The 19,380-nt window shown below is 38.0% G+C and overlaps 1 protein-coding gene across 1 annotated transcript in view; it reads left to right on the forward strand.

The window, feature by feature from the left end:
- Positions 1–19,380, forward strand: part of MPDZ (multiple PDZ domain protein) — an 85,368-nt gene that overhangs the window by 12,603 nt on the left and 53,385 nt on the right. Inside the window, exons 5-15 of the mRNA XM_010143201.1 lie at positions 503–716; positions 2,608–2,736; positions 3,909–4,112; positions 7,072–7,186; positions 9,492–9,580; positions 11,216–11,408; positions 12,690–12,779; positions 14,311–14,390; positions 15,175–15,321; positions 15,936–16,103; positions 16,592–16,777. Coding sequence (XP_010141503.1) covers positions 503–716; positions 2,608–2,736; positions 3,909–4,112; positions 7,072–7,186; positions 9,492–9,580; positions 11,216–11,408; positions 12,690–12,779; positions 14,311–14,390; positions 15,175–15,321; positions 15,936–16,103; positions 16,592–16,777 — 1,615 coding nt within the window. The remainder of the gene's footprint in view (positions 1–502; positions 717–2,607; positions 2,737–3,908; positions 4,113–7,071; positions 7,187–9,491; positions 9,581–11,215; positions 11,409–12,689; positions 12,780–14,310; positions 14,391–15,174; positions 15,322–15,935; positions 16,104–16,591; positions 16,778–19,380) is intronic.

Below are 19,380 nucleotides of genomic sequence, written 5' to 3' on the forward strand. Positions count from 1 at the left end.
CCCCCCCCCCCCCTTTTTTTTTCTCCTTGGTTTTGTGCAAAACAAAATTTGTTTCCTTAATGTTGATGGAAGTGTGTTCCACTCTGTGGTTTGATGAATATTCAGAATGGGGCCACTGAACAAAGTGGAGCACTTGGTCTGTTGAGCAAGAGGCTCAAAGTCAAAAATAAACATAAGTTCCCAGGCTACGGTTTGGAGTGACTGAGATCTAATATGCTTAGTCTCGCATGGGGGTACAGGGAGAAGAAAGCTAGCTAGGGGGTAGTAGCCAAGGGAAAAGTAGCAGTGGGATTAGCTTCAAAGGAAGCGATTACCAGGGTACCACATCAGCCCCTTTCAGCAAAACTGCAGGGAGAGATTAAAAGCTGTGGGGGAATAGAGGACAGGTTATTAAAAATACTGGAAAATTGTCAAAATATTGTAATTTCTGTAGCAACACTTTGATTTTTCTTGTTTGTGTTTATTTTGTTGTCCCCCTTCCCTGTTTACACATACATGACAGAGATGGAAAGCTGAAGGAAGCAGATCAAATCCTTGCTATTAATGGACAAGCCCTTGATCAGACAATTACACATCAACAGGCTATCAGCATCCTACAGAAAGCAAAAGATAATGTCCAGCTAGTTGTGGCCAGAGGCACGTATCCTCAGCTCATCAGTCCTGTAGTTTCCCGATCTCCATCTGCTGCTAGCACAGTTTCAGCCCATTCCAACCCGGTGAGTATACCCCAGATGCCTGTGTATTCAATTCTGGGTGTGTATGTGCTTATTGCATCTAGTATTTTGAGACTTTTTTTGTAAATTGTACGTACATTACCTCCACATTCTTGAGATGTTTCTTCTACTTACCTTCGTTGTACCTTTTCCCATGCAAAGAGCAGAAAATATTTGGGCTTACTGGGGGGTATCTTGATCTTGGACATATTCCTTCTTCACATTTGCCAAATTCTCTGTATCCACCAATGCAAATACATGATGTTTACCTTCCTTTATGAAGCGTTATTTTAAGGTAGCATTAAACAGGGTCTTTTTTTCCCTTTGCCTTCTGCTTTGGCAAACAGATTTTTGTGGCATTGCAGTCTGGTCTGCTCCACGAGCCAGATGAGGCTTCTCTGTTTGTTTCACTGTTGTCTGTTAGCAATCAAAATGCCACGTGTGAGGACATGCTTTAGGACCCCCAGAAAACAACTCTGCTACATATCCATTATTTTGAATGCTTTTGCACATCCAGGTATAGAGACCATGGCCCAGAAACATGGTGATATTAACTGCACTTTCTCTTCCTGGTATCTTACTCGTGTAATGGCTTGTCCTGGGATCAAACAGCCTGGCTTTGGTTTCTGTAGGTTTTGTTGTTAAGTCATCTATGTCTCTTCTTTAAGGGAGTTGATAATCAGAAGTGTACAGAAGCAATCAGTCTGGAAAAAGCAGCTACTTTAGTGTTTATTTTAAACACTAGCATAAAACATTTAGAGAGAAATTCCAGAATTATTCTTTTCTTCTGTGTGCAAGAATAAAACTGATTTGCCTAACTTTTCTTGTCAGCACATAGGGGAGGCCTGCTCACTTATTGCTGTGACACATTTCTTTCTCTATGTGATTGCCTCCATGTTCTCCAAACAACTTCTGTTGTTTAAAAAAAAAAAACATTCCTTTCAAACCTACCACAGGTCCTTCTGGTTTTTTTTATGCATGCCTTTCCCGGTCCTTGTGTTCCCTTTGCTATCAAATGCTGGGAGAAAGCAGCTTGTCTGGAGCTGTTGTTTTGCCTTCAGGCTTTGCTTGATTGTGGTTGGTTTATGTTAAGACTGCAATTTCCCAAACAGATACCACAGGGCTTTGAATTTGCAGTAGCTTGATTATTCTAAAATAACTGCTTATTTACAAGATCCTACCTGGTGGAGCACCATCTGTGGTTTTAAATTTCAGATGAGCTTATGATGCAGTTTGTTCTTCAGGAGAAACAATACCAGGAGCTTCCACTAGTCCCTTCAGTACCAGCCCACACAAGCAAGCTAGTGTTTGTCTTTTAGAGTAGTTTTCTTCCTGTCGGAATGTGAAGCTTGCCATCAGAGCTATTCATTCCAGTGCTTTTGGCACTGAACAACCCTGAAATCTTTGTTCACTACACGGGAGCAATTCTGCTAATACCTACCTCACAATACCTAGTGCTGCTTTCAGCCTTAACCTTCTAATTGGGTTTATGCTTTCTCCTGTGCTTCGTTACAGTGGCCAATGTGAGCATGCACTTATTTGAAGATTGTAATTTCCAGTCCTGTGACATGTCCTAGCAGCAGTATTTTTCTTGCTGGCTGTACTGGGGCATGGTGGTGGACAGTCCTAGGTTACTGCTTAAATTCATTCAGCAAGTTCTTGAAAGGCCTGACCCAGCTCTGATTTGTACCAGAGAAATTCCAGCTGTTACAGATGAGCAATTTATTGCTTAAATATTATGTAATCTTACACCTAATATTAATTGTTAGAAAAGTCCCGTATTACTATCTTCCTCCCACCTTTTTTTATCCACGAAATAAGAGAAAATACTTTACAAGTTTTAAAATGTATGTCCTTATTTTAATCATTTGCAAGCTTATATTTATTTGTTTAGGTTCACTGGCAGCATGTGGAGACCATTGAGTTGGTGAATGATGGCTCGGGTCTGGGTTTTGGGATAGTGGGAGGAAAGTCAACTGGAGTGATTGTTAAAACCATCCTCCCAGGAGGGGTGGCTGATCAGGTAAATTCAACCTACCCTTCTGTTTACCATGCAGTAAGGTATGAAGTTACTTTAAGCTTTTATAATCATGCTAAACAATGGTGACTTTTCCCCTCATAAGTGTTAAAAAACAGAGAGTAAGTGGTGAAAATCATCCTCAGTAAAGGTGTGTGTAGTGTAGGGGATCTGTGCATTTGAACTTGAAAGCTGGATTAGGCTCTAAATCACATTTCCAAACCTGTTACATTATACATATTTGGTGCGGGTGTGTTTAGACTCGTAATTTTTTCATGAGTATACTGGTTGTGATGCAGGGGTGGGGACCAGACATAAACTCTTACTTGCTCTGCCCCAGAAGCCAAGAAGCATCTCCTTCTCCACTGGGTTTTCTGAAGCTTGGAGCAAGTGTGTGGCTTCCTGCATCTGTTTCCAGACACAGGCTCTGCTCCTGCCTAAGGGCTCATGCAAATTGAATTTGGTGATCAAGCTCATTTCAAACTTGTTCACTGGACAAGTGTCTAGGACTGTGTTAATGATGGTCAAGGACTGAATAGACACAGAGATTGGTCAATATTCCAGTGACGGAAGAGGAGGCCTGATAAGACAGCCTGGAGGTGCAGCAGTAAATCCTGTCCGTGCATTCTTTCACTGAGCAGAAAGGTGGGGTTCCTTTCACATACCTGACTCTTCCATGCTTCTCATATGGGCTAAATTAATGTGAAGCTTTTTAATGATTAAAGGTAAATCATTAGAGGAGTAAACCAGTGTAAAGCAATAAAAATAACAATAAGGGAGAAATGTATTTTATTTTGATGTTATGGTTAATCCTGAGGATGAGTTTTTAACTAGGTGCAAAGCTGAATGTACATTTTTATGTGTGTTTGGAAATGAAACCTGAAGTTCTCTAATCTACGTACAGTTGTTTTTTTTTTTTTTTGTGCTTGGCTGGCTGATTGAATGGAAAAGTATGCCTTGGATATTTCTGGGGAAATCTCTAGTAGAAGTAGCATGCCATTAGGCAACTTACTTTTCTTCCCCATGTTATCAAGATGTTGACTTAGCACCCAAAAAGTCACCTAGTTCAATGTGTCTTAAAAGTGACTAAAGCTATGTGCTCTTTTTCTAATTGTATGGTATGTGGGAGAAATGTCAGGAAGTTAATAGGGTTTTTTTCATCACTGTTCTTCCTCCAGCATGGGAGACTATGTAGTGGAGACCACATCTTGAAAATTGGTGATACAGACTTAACTGGAATGAGCAGTGAGCAGGTGGCACAAGTTCTGAGGCAGTGTGGAAATCGAGTGAAACTGGTAATTGCAAGAGGTCCTGTTGAGGAGCCGCCTCCACCAGCAGTCCCTCCAGGTACACCAGTACCCATCTCCACACCAGAGAAACAGGTAAGCAACAGAGAATATACTTAATTCATGGCAAACTTTTACTTGAAACTTCCTTTTCTTTTAACTGCTATTTGAATGTGTTTCATGCTTATGTTCTCAAAAGGCAAGATTTTGTTTTCCACTAGTGGTGTTCTGAGCTGACAGTCTGGAAGAATGTAAATGTCATGAGTCTGTAGCGCAAGGAACTATACACTTGAAGCCTTTTGGGATCAAAGATTAGAACTTCCATAAGTATGATCTGAATAATGTTTCGTACTTGTGATCGTGCAGTGATATATTGAGAATAACTGAAGCCATACAGTCCTTTCTTCAGACAGTGCAAGCTGGCTCTGTAGCATTTCTCTGTCTGCCTGTCCTTTTCCTCTCCCGAAACATTTCTTATTTCCATATCATCTCAGTCATCCATCAGACAGTTCCTCCCTGTGCCAACCAGCATACAGATGCTGCCTTTTTCCTACATCACCTAGTACTGCTCATTTGCTAGATATTTTGCAAAAAAAGTCAGCGAACTGCTACCCTTATTCCCCTGCTGATGGTTGTACTGTCTATGTTGTTGCTCCTCCTCAACTTTGAGCCACTTAAAAAATTCTGTAAATATTATAATGTCAGCTCAAAACCTCTATACAGCAGGTCATTTGCATGTTTGCAGAAAAGCCTGATTTCATGGGAGCCAGGAACAGTAGTGTTCTGTCACATATAATTATGACCAGGTACATTGAAAAGTGAATATATGGAGGAAGTGAATGAGAGAAGGTGGTTGTTTTTGATCCTACTAGTAGACAGAGTTTATGCCTTACAAAGAATTTTTTGTGTTACTTTTTCCTGTTGTTTTTCTAGACATGCTTTTCCCAGTTATATTTCATAAAGGTCACTTTGGAAAAATAAACAACTTTAAGAATTTTTGCCTAATTCCCATTATTTTGACTCTGTCTGTTGTAGTGGTGTCTGTGGAAAACGAGCATATATTCATCCTCTCTTCACTGTAAGGCAAAGAAAGTTAATCTTAACATGGAGTTTTCTGAATATCTGAAAGGAGAGACACAGTGGTGCGTTTGTGTCTCTACAGCACTCAGAGGCATGAAGACCTGGCTGTATTTTAGATAAAGAGATCAATATTTAGCCCAAATATTACTTGTCTGAAAAGCAGCAGTCTCAAAAGAGAAGCTGAATTTGGTAATTTAATCTCTGTATATTTCTTCAGGTTTTGCCTTTCTGGGTTATGTGACACAATGTTGGAGGCTGTTATCTGCAGCTGAAGGATGTCTGGGATTTCTAGTACTGAGAAAAGAGCTCAAAGCCACCAATTGGCAAAATTTTGCCATCTTCCTCTTCATTTCCATGTTCTTTGATACCTCATTTCTAGTATGTCTTTCCTGGCAGGAGGCAGGCTATTTTTAAGCTGCTCCTGCACAAAGTCTTGTTCTTGGAAGGAGTACCCAGTTAATGGTGGTGCAAGCCTCATTGTTCAGGTCCAGAGTGAAGATAATGATATAAGCAGCTTGGTTTTTCTGTTTCTTCCTGGCAAATACAAGGAGGGTAAATGATCTTAAAGCTGTTGGTAAGAGCAGAGTGACTTTCCAAGTTGGCACTTGTCATCACATCCCATGTCTATCTTGTAAAAAATCATGAGGTTACAGAGCAGTTTTTCAGGTGCATTACCTGTGACAAAAATAATCTACCAAGCAAAGAGGTAGTTAAAAAAGTAGAAATTTATTTTTCTTGTATTTGGTTGTGGTTTTGGGAGGAGTTGTTCAGATAAAGAACTGAAGTCAGATTCTCTTTTGTCAAACAGCATAATAGCTCTTCTGAGGTGGTTTTTTTTTTTTTTTTTTTTTTTTTTTTTTTTTTTTTTTTTGGCACATGCATGCTCATCTAGTCACACTGGGTTCAGTTAATATCTGCTTGGTTGCCATAATGGCACTTTAAAAAATACTATCTGCTATTTGTCATGCAGATGAGACAGAATAAAATAGGAGTGTAGTAGGATCTTGATAGATTTGTACTATTATTTATGAATATCCATTTTAAGTATCTGCATAAATACTGGTGCCCATATAAATAAAATTAAATTTAAGCCTTGTATATGTAATCATATACTGAGAGATATAAGCTGTGGAAGTAGCTAGTAACTATGTGTTTTAGACAGCTGAAACATCAAAATAAAAAAAAAAACTTTAAAAAAGGTTGAAATTAAGTTTTATAAGTTGATTTTTTTCTTTTAGTATGAAAGCAGTATTGCTGAAATGCGATTTTAATATTTATTGTACTTTCATTAACAGTGAATAAATTAATTCATTACCCCCAAAATTCTGTTATTGAAACTCAGAGGGTTGTAGATACTAGTGGAGATTGTCATTATTTAACTAGCTGGAAGTAGAATTACTGCTTTGTAAAACAAAGTTTTTAGGTCATTCAAATCTGAGAAACATAATTGCTGCACTAGTATTAGCTTTTATCTTGTTTTAAACTTGGCATACATAGGAAAAAAAAGTTAAAGTTATTGAACAGGAAATTAAATAGAGTACAAAATATTATTTTGACTTTTTTTTCTTCTTTTTAATAACACAGCACTAAAACTGGTTCTGAGGAGGTCTCAGAAGAGCAGCAGCAAACTGTGTGTTCTAATGTTTAAGCATGGTTTGTGTAACTTACTGTGCAGGAGGTTCATTGTTCAGTTTGTATAAATTTCACCAGTCATTTTAATCATCAAATAATGATTTTATAGGTTAGAGGGTAATATCTCAGGGACAGTGGGGCAGGCAGGGCATGACCTGCATTGCTTTACAATGAGGAACCTTACCTATATCCAGTTTCTCTGCTGAATGCCAAATAAAGCAGAAGCAAGGCTGGTAATTTCTTTTTTGTGTTTGTGTCTAATTTTTCCTGTTAATGTCATCAAAGAATGTGGTGGATCTTTAAAAAAAAACAACTTCCTTTCTAATCACTCTTTTCTTCCTAGGCAGATGCTTCTGTTGATAGCTGTGAAGATGGGGAGAAATTTAATGTTGAACTCACTAAAAACAACCAGGGATTAGGAATAACTATTGCTGGTTACATTGGAGACAAAACAACAGGTAATGATCAGTTCCTGCAGTTCACTATCCAGTCTGTTGCGTACTGTGTTGAATGTGTATCAAAGACTTAATTTTAGTTTTTATAAAAACCTTTTAGCATCTAGATTTTTTTTAGAGCTTGTAAAGAAGATGGAATTGTTTTTCTTTTGTGAGAAGGACATTGAGATTAGAAGCAATCAGTTTTATTGTAAAATCCTGCCTCAGCAGGTTTTAATTGATTTTTGTATTCACTCTTGTCTAAAGCTTGCATAACAATTCCTAAACAATTCTAAAATAGATTGTGCCGTTTTCCTTAGAACTAGCTGGGCTTTTTAAACTACATCTTTATTTTTAAAAGGCTCTTACAAGATAATATATTAGTGTTCTGAGGTGTTTTAGAAGGCATTGTTATTATTTTTTAAATAATATTCATAGTACTGCATGTTCCTTAGTGACTTCTGGATATAATAAATGTTTACTGACCTCTGGACTGTTGCAGACAATAAATCAGTTAAATAAATGCAACAGTGTTCATGTGCAGTTGTGTATTTTTACTTTGTGATTTCCATAATTTTTCAGAAAAATGATCCAGAACTCCATTAGGCCTCACTAGGAGGGTTTTGCCAAATGCAGTACTACTAGGAAGGGACATGTGTCGAATGTGTTGTGGAACTTTTCAAAGATCTGTTGGTTTGACTTCTACTCATGTATATATTGTTAGAAAAATGTACGGATAGATACATCCCACATTATTGACAGTTTATAGACATAATTTGAGAAGCTGAACTAAATTTCAACAGTGTTGTCTGTTGCATAGGACAGGATGATTACAGTTTGCTTAAGTCCACTTTTTAGCAGCTTCCAATTGTATCATTAAAAGGCAAATTAAGTTGTAGAGCATGTGCTAGATCTGATAGCATATTTTAACTCAGTCTTGTATAATCTTTGATTTCAAATTATGGTGCTGCGTGTAACCACATTAGAAAATATTCTTGCTTTAGAAACTAATTGGGCTTCTCACTTAATTTTGTAACTTAACACTTAGTTAAAGAACAGCTTTGTTGTCAGAAAAGCAGCAATAAAACTACTGGACAAGAACATTTGCAGCTGATTCTTTCATGAATGACAAACAGTAACTTGTCATGTTAGCATACAGCTCTTACAGGATATAAAAATGCTTGGAAGTCAGTAAGACCAGCCAAATTAAGAAAAAAACAGAAAAGAATTGTCAGTGTCATGACCTCATAAATATATTTGCAGTCTTGTTCTTTCTAAGCTTAATATAGCCATTAGAGCAAACCAGATTTATCCCTCCTTCTTGCTAGCTTTTGTCATACTGAGGTGAGTATCAGATCTGCAAAGGTGTTGGGGTGTCTTAACAGATGTTAAATCCCATTTTGTAGTGGGTTATCTTCCCATTGAACGTATTCATTTAACAGAGTTGGAACATTTGTTGAGAGGAATTAGGTTCTGTTAAGATTTCTGATACCAGTGTTACAAGCCTGGGACCTTCAGACCTGATTTCATGCCGTTCATGCAAGTATTTTTCTCGTTTTCAGGTATACTGTGCGAAGTGTGTGTGTAGGAACTCCATAGATTTTCACCTAACTGAGCTGTTTTTTCGAATTACAGTGTGTTTTTCCTGAAATGGATTTAAAAAAAAAAAACAGAACACTCTTCTGTAGGCATTTTATATATAGGATTGTTTCTTCTGGTTCAAAATCAGTAACTGTCTGAAATGGTACTATTTTGGTGTCTAGGCTTTTGTTGTTCTCTTGTGTCTTTGTTTTTCTAATTGGGTCAAATACTGACTTAAAGCTGTAGTTAAAAGCTGGTTGAAATCTAGGTTGTAGTCCTGCTTGCTTACAATTTTCTGCATTTAGTAATCCAAACATGCATTTTCTTAAGCAGCAGGAAATAAAGACTTTACCACTTTAGTGGACTCAAAGTTTTCTGTCCTGCAGTTTTAAATCTGACCAAGAGTCAGAGATAGGGGTTTTTTGGTTGATGTTGGTTTCAACATTTAGGTGCAAAATAAGTTACAATAATTCTTCTTTTGCAACAGGAATTGGGAATTTGGCATTGCTAGATTTTGAATGAAAAATGGCCTAATGCAATCTGACATTAATCAGGATTATCCTTTAGAAAAATTATATGTTTTACTTAAAGCGTATATTTTCTTGATGAATCTTTCCTTATCTCACCTGGAGAACAGGTTTTCTTTCTTTTTCTCCCTTCGACTGTTGGCATTAGTTGGAGAGATTGTTGCTTTATTTATACTGTTTCTTAATAAATTAGTAAATTTCTCTTGGTTTCTTCATCCCAGAACCTTCTGGTATCTTTGTGAAAAGCATTACAAAAGGCAGTGCTGTTGAACATGATGGCAGAATCCACGTGGGTGATCAAATTATAGTTGTAAGTAAACACAGAAAGAAATGAGATCGCTTGTCTGCAAAACTACTTTAAGTTGTACAGTAAACATGTAGGATTGGTGCTGAAATGATGAGTCCTTTTTTTGACTAAGTGTTTGATCACATTATCTTTCTGGTTATGCTACCTGTGTGTAACTTGTTTCTTGAGAAAATCTGAGTTGTGTGTATCTTATCTGTAGGAGCTTTTAGAGTGCTTAGTAAAGGCAAAGTTTCAAAGTTTGATTCAAATTAAGCTACTGTTTTCAAAACATTTTTTAGAAGTATGTCTTTAAAGTATTAGCTGCTCAGAGAAAGAAGAAAATATTTTCATGTCTAAAATGTTGGTTGTGTGGTGAAATCAGGTCACAAATGCAGAAACTGCGGTTTTGTGGCTGTCATAGATCTGACCTTGCATTTGTGCAAAGACAGCACTAAGAACAAGTTATGGTGTGCCTCCAAGAACAAATTTGCCTGTATGTTTATAAATGGAAGTATACATGGGTTTTTATAATGATTTAAATGCTGAGTACAAATGGCTAAAATTGATTATTTCAAAGTTTAATTTCCTCTAATGCAGAAGGAGAAAAATACTTGTGTGATCTCAAACAATAATAAAAGTTTTTTAAATATGTTTTTTGTAAGTGCAGAAGAAAAATTAAATAATCCCAGCTCATTTTAAATTATTTTGTGTTTAGAAGAGCACTGGAGTTGTAAAAAGTTCAGAGAAGGACAACAAAATGATTAATGGGCCAGGGAGAGTCATTCTTCATGCAGGAGGAGTTATGGAATATGTGTGTTATATAAATAGACTGAAAATAATACAGCAGTCAGGGAATATAGTGTTATTAGAAGTATTTCAGAAGTTAAAGGTACCAAGGGGTGAGATTGAGAAAGAGTAGAATAATATGGAGTTTGCAGGGAGGAAAATAAAATGTGGCATGTACTAGAGATAATGGTATGAAGTCAAGCAATGGCAAAATCTTGAGTTTCAGAAAAAAACCCTGAGTAAGTGAGATGGGGTAGTTGCAAACAGAAGAGGCCAAAATCTTGTTCTTTAAAATACCGAAATGATGGACCAGAGATAACATCTGGCTGATATGGGCAGTGTTTTGGTTGGGAAGCTGGACTTCATCGGTAGTAGATCTCACTCTGTCTGAGGTTACTTGGCCTGAGAATAGCTGTGCTTTGTAGTTCTTCCTGCCACAGTGAATGGATGTGTGTCTGCTCATACGTGCGACCCCAGCTCTGCTGGTCATGGCTGTGTAGGTTTATTTACCCAGTATATTCTCCTCGGAGGCTGGGATGGCTGAAGTAGTTGAGCAGGCAGGCTGTACAGCATGCCCGGCACAGCATGCGCTGCGTCCTCCCATCTCACAGAGCAGAGCTGTCTGGCCCCACTGTCGAGGGGACCCAAAGCTCTTCTCCCCACTTTTCTGTGGTACTGATTGTTCTCTAGCTGTTGGGTACTTCTTTGAAAGGTTTTAGTGTATCCAATGTCATTAAGTCCAGGTTTTTGTTCTGTTTGCTTTGTGCTCAGGCTACCAGATGCTAAGACCTCACCATATGATTTTGCCCAGGAATTTTTTTTTTTTTTTTCTGGGTGGTATCTTGTGAGTTGAAAAGCTGCTTAATCCTGCAGGTGGATGGAACAAATCTTCAGGGTTTTACTAACCAGCAAGCGGTTGACGTTTTGCGGCACACAGGACAAACAGTTCGGCTCACTTTGATCAGAAGAGGGTTTAAGCAGGAAAATCATATTCAGCCCCAGGACGACTTCAGTGCTCCTGAAAAGGACTTACTGTTCCAAACAATGGATGGTGGCACAGCCAAAGGTAATTTAAACTGGCTTTGCTTTAAAGTTGGCTTGAAACATTTTTCTTCTCAGTTGCAAACTGGAAATAAAATGGGCCAGATTCATTCTGGGTAGCTCTTACTGACAGCAGAGCTGTTGTACATGAGGGGAGAATTTGGTCTACTATGGTTTGATTAATCTTTTAGACACAGTGGTATTATTTGCTACATTTTCCTAGTGTTGAAAGAAGTGTTGAAAGCTTTGCACTGCATTGCACTTCAGGCTGAATTGCTTCAAGACTTTCATCCTGCAAATCTTCGAATATTAAGAAGGCAGTGAATGTTTTATATCTGCTCAAGGGTAGAAGCTGCATTCAAGAGCAAGCGAAGAGTTGCCCTCCACAATGAGCTAAAACAAGTCTCAGTTCCTTTCACTCTTGTGTGTCAGTGTCACAACCTTGAGGTATGAGAGGAGTGGCCTATATCTAGAGTTTATTGATGATTTAATAGGACACTAAAAATAAAAGTTCAGAAGCCAATGACCAATATTAGTTTTGCTGCTAATGAGATGAAATTAGTGAAACTTAATCTTATACTGTGCACATCTTGAAGTCTGTGTGCCAGATCTTGAAAGTCAGTTTGTTTGAACGGAATGTCTGTACTGAGTCTGGATGCACAGACAGATGTTTTTCAACTACTTGTGTTATACATTGGTGTCAGCAGAAGTATATTACGACTAATAGACTTGAGACATAATCCCCACCTCACAAAATTTTGAAAGACCCAGTAGTATGTAATCTGTATAGCACCCTTTCATTCTCACCATTAGCAAAAATTACAGAGGAAATGCTCAGCTTAAAGGCGTTCAGGATGGCTGACAGCCAGCAGCATACCTAGCAGAACTCTATGCTAGAAGAGGCTTTCTATGAGTCAAAAGTCTGTCAGGTATGCAAGTCTCCAAGTCTGTAGCATTTTCGTTTTTCAGTGTCAGCTTCCTGAGTTGTGCAAAGAAAAGAAGAGGAAGGTAAAAAAGGTAATACCAGAGTGCTAAAGAATGTAATATTTACACGTTTTTGAGTAGCTTTTCTTTCAAACATACAGATGCAGCTACTGATACTTGTTTCATTGAAAAATTCACTAGAGAAGGCAAAGCCCTTGAAATATGGCATCTATTCTGGGCCCCTTGTGCCAGATTTCATTTGCCAAATATGGATCCTTTGGAGTCCAGTGAAAGAAAGAGTCAGTGCCCTGTGGCATGCCTATGAGCTTGAGGAATATTAAAACACATAAAATAGCTGAAAAAACGTTGTCTTCTTTTGCAGATAACAGTGAAACAGAACAGGGATCCCCATCACTGCCATGCAGTGCCAGTACGGTATATACTGAAGAAGACACGAAACAACAGGAAACAGGTTGTCAACATTTACTGGTTTATTCTGTGAAAGTGCACTTGGGTGTCCTTACACAAAGATCAGCTCTTTTGTGTGCTTTTCTATCTCTATGCTGTGCAGCTGAAGTACAGCTAGAAAGTGAAAGTAATCATATAAACATGTACTCTTGAGTACTGTAAGATCATTGACTACTGTATGTGTCTGAAGATAATTGTTTGTTAAAGGTGTCATATGAAGCAGTCTGCTTTTGCTACATGGTCAGCCCTCTTTTTAGTCTGGTTTTGTATTTCTACTTGTTTTATCCAGTTCTGTATTAAACTTTTTTCCCTCCTCATTCTCCAGCATACCTTATCTTTCCAGCTGCCTGCAGCTATCCAGTTCCAGGACTTCAACCTCTTCTGATAAACTCCTTTTCACAAATTCCTGAACTTGTATTCATTTCAGTCTGTGCTCTCTGATAAAGTTTGAAATTCTGTCAGTTCTGGTGCACTGATATGTGCTGACTTTTCCCATACTCTTTGTAGAAATTCTTCTTTACTAATATGTAATTTCCTTTCTCTCTTGAGCCTAATGGCTCAAGACTGTGAGCACAATGACTGTGCTGCATTTCAGAAGTCCAGTGTGATATGTTTTCCAGATCGAGACGGCACTTGGTCTGTTTTCAGAAGCTGAAAAGCATCACCCGTATTAGTTCTGTAACACATACGTTTTTGTAACTCCAAGGTGTCAAATTATCTGGGATAACTGAAGAGTTTCTTTTTAAGACGTTTTCTTTGGATTCTCCAGGGTCTCTGCTTTGGGGAAAGTATTGTTATATTTGAATGCCACACAACACCTGGCTTTATTTATAGCAATGTTTCTGAGCAATAACTAGATTTAAAATGCTGTCTGAGGCCATTAGTCACTTTAAATTCTAACTAAAAGTCTGTAGGAGTTGGGATCTTAACCTTGTAGTGAAGATACTAGACTTCACCTGTGACAAGAATTCAGATCTGAAGAGTTTATTCTGGTACTTACTGTAGGCTCAGCACAGACCATGGACCTTGAATATGTAGGGTTCTATTAAATGTGCTGTGTAAGGATCAGTATGTGGTATCATACATGAAAGTATTTTGTCCACCCCCCCTTGAACCAATCTGATCAGTGCACATACAGTCTGGTTTAACAAATACACAGCACACGCGTGTAATGTTTTCACTTGCTTTGTGCCCCTTGTCTTGTAAAATTGCATAGCTTCGCTCAGCACTGAGGCTGGTTTAAATATGTGTCCTTTCCTCCCAGCTGCACACACCACACTTTTTGAATGATCTTCATATCTTTCAAAATACAGTTAGTTTTGCAGAGGTGGGATATAACAGTATTCTGCAAATTTTACCTGTGGTAAACCCAAGCCTGGTGAGACAAAACATACAAAGTCTTCAGTCACATTTTGAAGAGTTCTGGCATCATGGGAATGATTGTGTAATCTTGCATAGTCTGTATACTTTATCAGTTATAGGAACAGACATGATGTTTTACTTCTTGTCACAGTAATCTCAGACATAACTTTTAGATTTCCAGCTAACTACTACAGAAGAAGCAGCTGTGAAGGCAAAGTGGCAGAGGATTATGGGTTTGAATTATGAAATAGTGGTAGGTGAACTTTGATTACTATTAAAATGCCCTTTGATCTGTCCCCCTGTTATGTTGCTAACATAAATAGATAGAAATATATTTGTATTATATTTGTTCCTTTATTTATAAAAATCAGACGTATGCTTCTTAGTCTGTTATTTTTTGTTGATTATGAATTTTTAATATAGATATATATTTTTCTGTATTGATTTTAGCAAAATAATCACAGGCTTCTTAGGTTATCGTGCCTTTAAATAGTTTCACAGATTTCCTAACTTCAAGGATTAGATATATTAATATCTAATAATAATCTTCAGTATTAGAGAAAAAACAGTGTTTCAGGGGAACTTTGAAGTTCCTGTCATTAGCCAGAATTTGAAGCTAGTGCTTGAAATGTCCTACCCATTCTGCATACTGAGTGAATTGTTTGATGTAATAATGCATAGGACGTTTACTATAGATACAGCTGAAAAGCAGTATCTGAGTTTAGGACTTTAGTTCAAACTTATACCCCAGAACTGTAGTTTCTGCAGAAGTATGTATTATTAGATGTATTGTTGTCATATACAGTCCCCACTTGTTTATGCTGAAGTGGCATGTAATCAAAGTTTCAATTTTTACCTGACTATCAGGTTTTTTTACCCAACTGTTCAGTTTTTACCTTACCCGTCATGTTACATGTGACAATATTTCTGGTTGCTCACTTCTGGAATATTAACGCCATTGTATGTAAATCGAAACAGAAAGTAACAGGTATGGTTGTAAATATGTCAAAAGAAATAATTTCTTAATCTTATCTTAGGTGGCTGTAGTTAACAAATTCAGTGAAAGCAGTGGGTTAGGGATAAGCCTTGAAGCAACAGTGGGACACCATTTCATCAGATCTATCTTACCAGAGGGGCCAGTTGGACGAAGTGGCAAGCTGTTCAGTGGAGATGAGCTGCTGGAAGTAAGAAGAAACTACTGCTTTATCTTAGTCTGCATTCAGTAAGATTTTTGAGCAGTGACTTGCTTCTTACAGGGTTATGACTTTGCAAATGCTGCATATCTCCCTGAATACCAGCTGTAAGCAGAAGTGCTTGAGCACTTACTTATATGTACTTAAGCATATTTCTGTGAATATATGTCCTTACATGCGTTTCTCAGCTGATAGCTGGTTTTTCAGATAGGGCTCAAGGTCACAAAAAAGGAATACCTAGGGAAAACATCAAGATTTAACAGGAATTTCCCTATGCAGTGAAGGGACTAAACTGTTTACTTTTCTAAATGATTTTCCTAGAAGTGAAATGTGAATTTGGTTCACACCAAGCAAGAAACACAAAGTGACAGAGTACGTGGTGTTTGCAGGGTGATGTCATGTAATTTACGTGACTATCTACTCCTTCAAAACATGCCTTGGTGCTGATTCTGAGCACCAAACTGAGTAGAAATTAAGGGTTGACAATGTTCTTTACTGGGAGGTTTGGGTTTTGTTTTCAATGGAGGTGATTAGTGAATTAGGGCTTTTTTTACCTAGTTTTCTTCACTGTACTTCTAAACACTGTGTGTTCTCTATTTATTGAGGTGAATGAGATCTCTTTGCTTGGAGAAAACCACAAGGATGTGGTAAATATCTTGAAAGAACTGCCTATTAAGGTGACAATGGTGTGCTGCCGACCAGTGTCTCCCCCCATCACTCACCCAGAAGTGCTGGAGAGTCTAAGTCTATCTGAGGTTCAGCTCACAGAAAAGGTATTTTGTCTTAAATTCACTGAGAAAATGACCATTTCCTTGAGGAAAAAAAAAAAAAAAGTTCTTGTACAAGATTAGAAATACATTTTAGTATTTTAGGACTTGGAACCAGATAAAAAGAAAAAGGCAAATTTTGTGCAATCCTGGTATGGTAGGTCATGGGCAGAAATATTCTGTTACACAGGTCTATCTAACCAAAACTTCTGTTTTGTAGGTGGGCTGAGGGCGTATGGCAACCTGATCTGTGTGTTCTTTAGAATCTGATTATATTTTATGTGGTTTTGAACTTTGCTTTCTGGGTTTGTGTTTTAGAGAACTGTGTGTGCGTTCTCTGGTAGACATACTTGTGTCACTCTACTGAGTGATTGCACTTCCTCTGTGTTTAGAGGCACATAATTTAGTTTTTATCTTGTTCTTTGTAAACAAAGTTTTGTCTCTGCAGATTCACAAACATTTACATTGTATTGAACATTCACTGTTTTTCTCAGGCTCACATAGAACTTGGGTTCATTGGCTCCTCGGACACTGAGGGAACAGCTCTGGAAATAGCTGACGAGGGTCAGAGTACAGAAGAGGTGCAAAACTCATCTTTGGCAATGTGGGAAGCAGAAATACAGCACATTGAGCTGGAGAAAGGGAGTATGGGACTTGGATTTAGCATTCTGGACTACCAGGTAATTTCTGCACTCCTTTCATTGAGTAGAGGACAAAATACTATGCATTGTTTGGGTCTTTGGATTGTTTCCATTGTTATGGAAATGAAGCAATACAGTAAAGTTAAAGGGATGTCACTATTGGTAGGCATCTCACTAACTACATTACTTATTCCTCTTACTGTATTAAGACTACAGGTTCTAATGATAATGGTAATACTGGTCCAGGAAATTAGATAAGCTGTAATATACTATGGTCTTCAGAAAGCTCATCTTCTAATGCTCCAAGGGCAGTGAATGATGTAGTCAGAATATTCAGGCATTTAGCTATGTATTTTACACCTGCAGTGAGGTGCTTAGGGTAAGATCCGATAAAGGACTTAGGAGCTTAAATAAGATTTACTAAAATCCAAACTGCAGTTCTGAAATCCCTTGCTTAGCAGCTGTCTGTGCAGGACGTGCCTAAACACCCTCATTCATTTTGTGTTTAACTTAAAATTCCTGGGTGTCTCAAGCTGCAGTTCTTGGTGTGTCCCAATGAACAGCTCAGTGACTGTCTCCCACCTGCACTTGGTCAGGACTCCAGAACAAATATTGCTGGAGTTGTCACAGTGGGCGATTTTTAATCTGTCTTCAGTGAATTTCTCCTTGTGGTCAGCAAAGGGTTTTGCCTAGCTGTCTGATGGTGCTGCAGGATTCAGTGTCCTCCCAGGTCTTTGCTGGATCTTGTCCCTAAGAGTGTATGTATTTGCATCTGGAGGTCACTTCCAGATGGAAATTATGCCTATAGAGCACTGCTTAGAATTAATCTGTGCCTTGATAATATTTTGCATTTGCACACTAATAAAGGTGAAGAGCAGTGTAGTTTAATAATCTGAAGGATGAGGGCATGGTCAAGTATCTGTTTTACGAAAGAGTGACTCTTCAGTGTTACTCATGATGCTTTGCAGTGAGACATGGCAGCTGAGCCTGAGTATTTAGAGTCCGTGTCAGCACAGTGTAAAGTCTATTTTTGCTTCAGCCTCTCCTGAAGCATTGACACAAACAGTGATTGCCTGTATGGTTAGTTAATGCATTTTGTTTGTGGATGATAATACTGAAGGGTTGTGGGAAGTACCTTAAATTGTTTTATGTATTTTGGAAACATGAGTTTGATTATATCCTGCATGTCTAGTCAGCTTTCTGAAAATTACCTTTATTTTTTTAATGTTAGAATATTTGTGATTTGTCCTAAGTTCTCTCCTTTGATATGCCGTTAAAACATTTCAGTTTGTCATTCAAGTTTCTGCTTTCAGCTAAGGCTGTGAACAGTAAGTTTGCAGTGAGATTTATCTTTGTATATTGCTGTTTGCATCAAATTTTCAATTAATTTTCAATGAACAGTGACTAAAGTTAAGGACAGTTATGTTCAACCTAATACATTGCTCATGTTTTATACAATGGCAGGCCTTGTAGAAAAGTCTATGTAATAATTTCTTACTCTAGGGAAGGCTATACATGTACTAGAGAGGTGTTGGGGTTTTTTTTCTGAAAAACGTGTCTTGCAGTGTCCTCTAAAGTGACGGTAATACACGTTAAAATAGTGAGGAGTATGTCATTGTTCAGGCTTAAGCACTATCTCCAGCAATGCTAGTTTTATTTCCACTTGTGAAGTGTTTTATTGTTCCATGACATTCTTCTTACTGCGTTAGCTGCCATGAAATGTTAAGGATCTGCTTGGTGCCCTTCACACTCTCCCTCCCTCAGTGCTTCTCTTACACTAGCTTTCAGCAGTTTCCGATTCCTGTGGGTCTGGATGCTGTCCTGATGGTGTGCATCCCTTCAGATGTACATCTTGGCTTGAAAACTGGTTACAGCAGCGTGCCAGTTTGTGGATGTTTACTTTTCCTTTTGCTGTCACTAAGCTGGTACATTATTATGTTTTTCATTTTTTTCAGTGCGTGCACTCGAGTGAATTGCTGTGTGTTGCAAGTATTAATATGTAATGATGTTCCTTCTGAATGTGATTCCGTAAGAATTGTGTGAATGTATACACCTGTGATAATTGTTAAAACTGAATCATACTTTCCTGTTACTAGTTTTTGGTGCTAGCATTTTTTTAAAAATCAGTGCACTGGAGGATGGAGATGTCACAGCAGTTTTCTTTCTTAAAAGCAAACACCACTTTGTTGTGTCTTGTTTACTGGTGTGCTGTATTGGTATGTTCCTCTCTCCCATAAAGTTTTTCATTAGGCATGCACAAGAACTTGCCTCTTAAAAAGTATTTCCTCAGCTGAGAACGTCTGGTGCCATGAAGTGTAAGAGAGTTCTTGAAAACAAGTCCTTTGTTCCAGCAAGATGCACATGTTAACTTTGCCCCAGTCTGCACTGCCCAGTTGTGTTCCCAAACCACTGAATCTGAGGGAGGATGAAGTTTGCAACACTGTCATTGCAGTAGAAGTATTTGAACTTCTGTTGTGTGATTACTCTTTACAGTGTGAACAGCACTTTGCAATTTAGCAGCATTCTGCAGTGGAGATATGTGTTGAGACATTAGCTAGAAAGGAGTCATAATTTTCACATTTAAGAAATATAAATAGGTGGAAGTCTTAATGTCTAGGCAGCTTGGACAGGAGAGTATTTCC

Source organism: Buceros rhinoceros, unplaced genomic scaffold, assembly GCF_000710305.1.
Source record: "Buceros rhinoceros silvestris isolate BGI_N320 unplaced genomic scaffold, ASM71030v1 scaffold7829, whole genome shotgun sequence".
Classification (NCBI taxonomy): Eukaryota; Metazoa; Chordata; class Aves; order Bucerotiformes; family Bucerotidae; genus Buceros; species Buceros rhinoceros.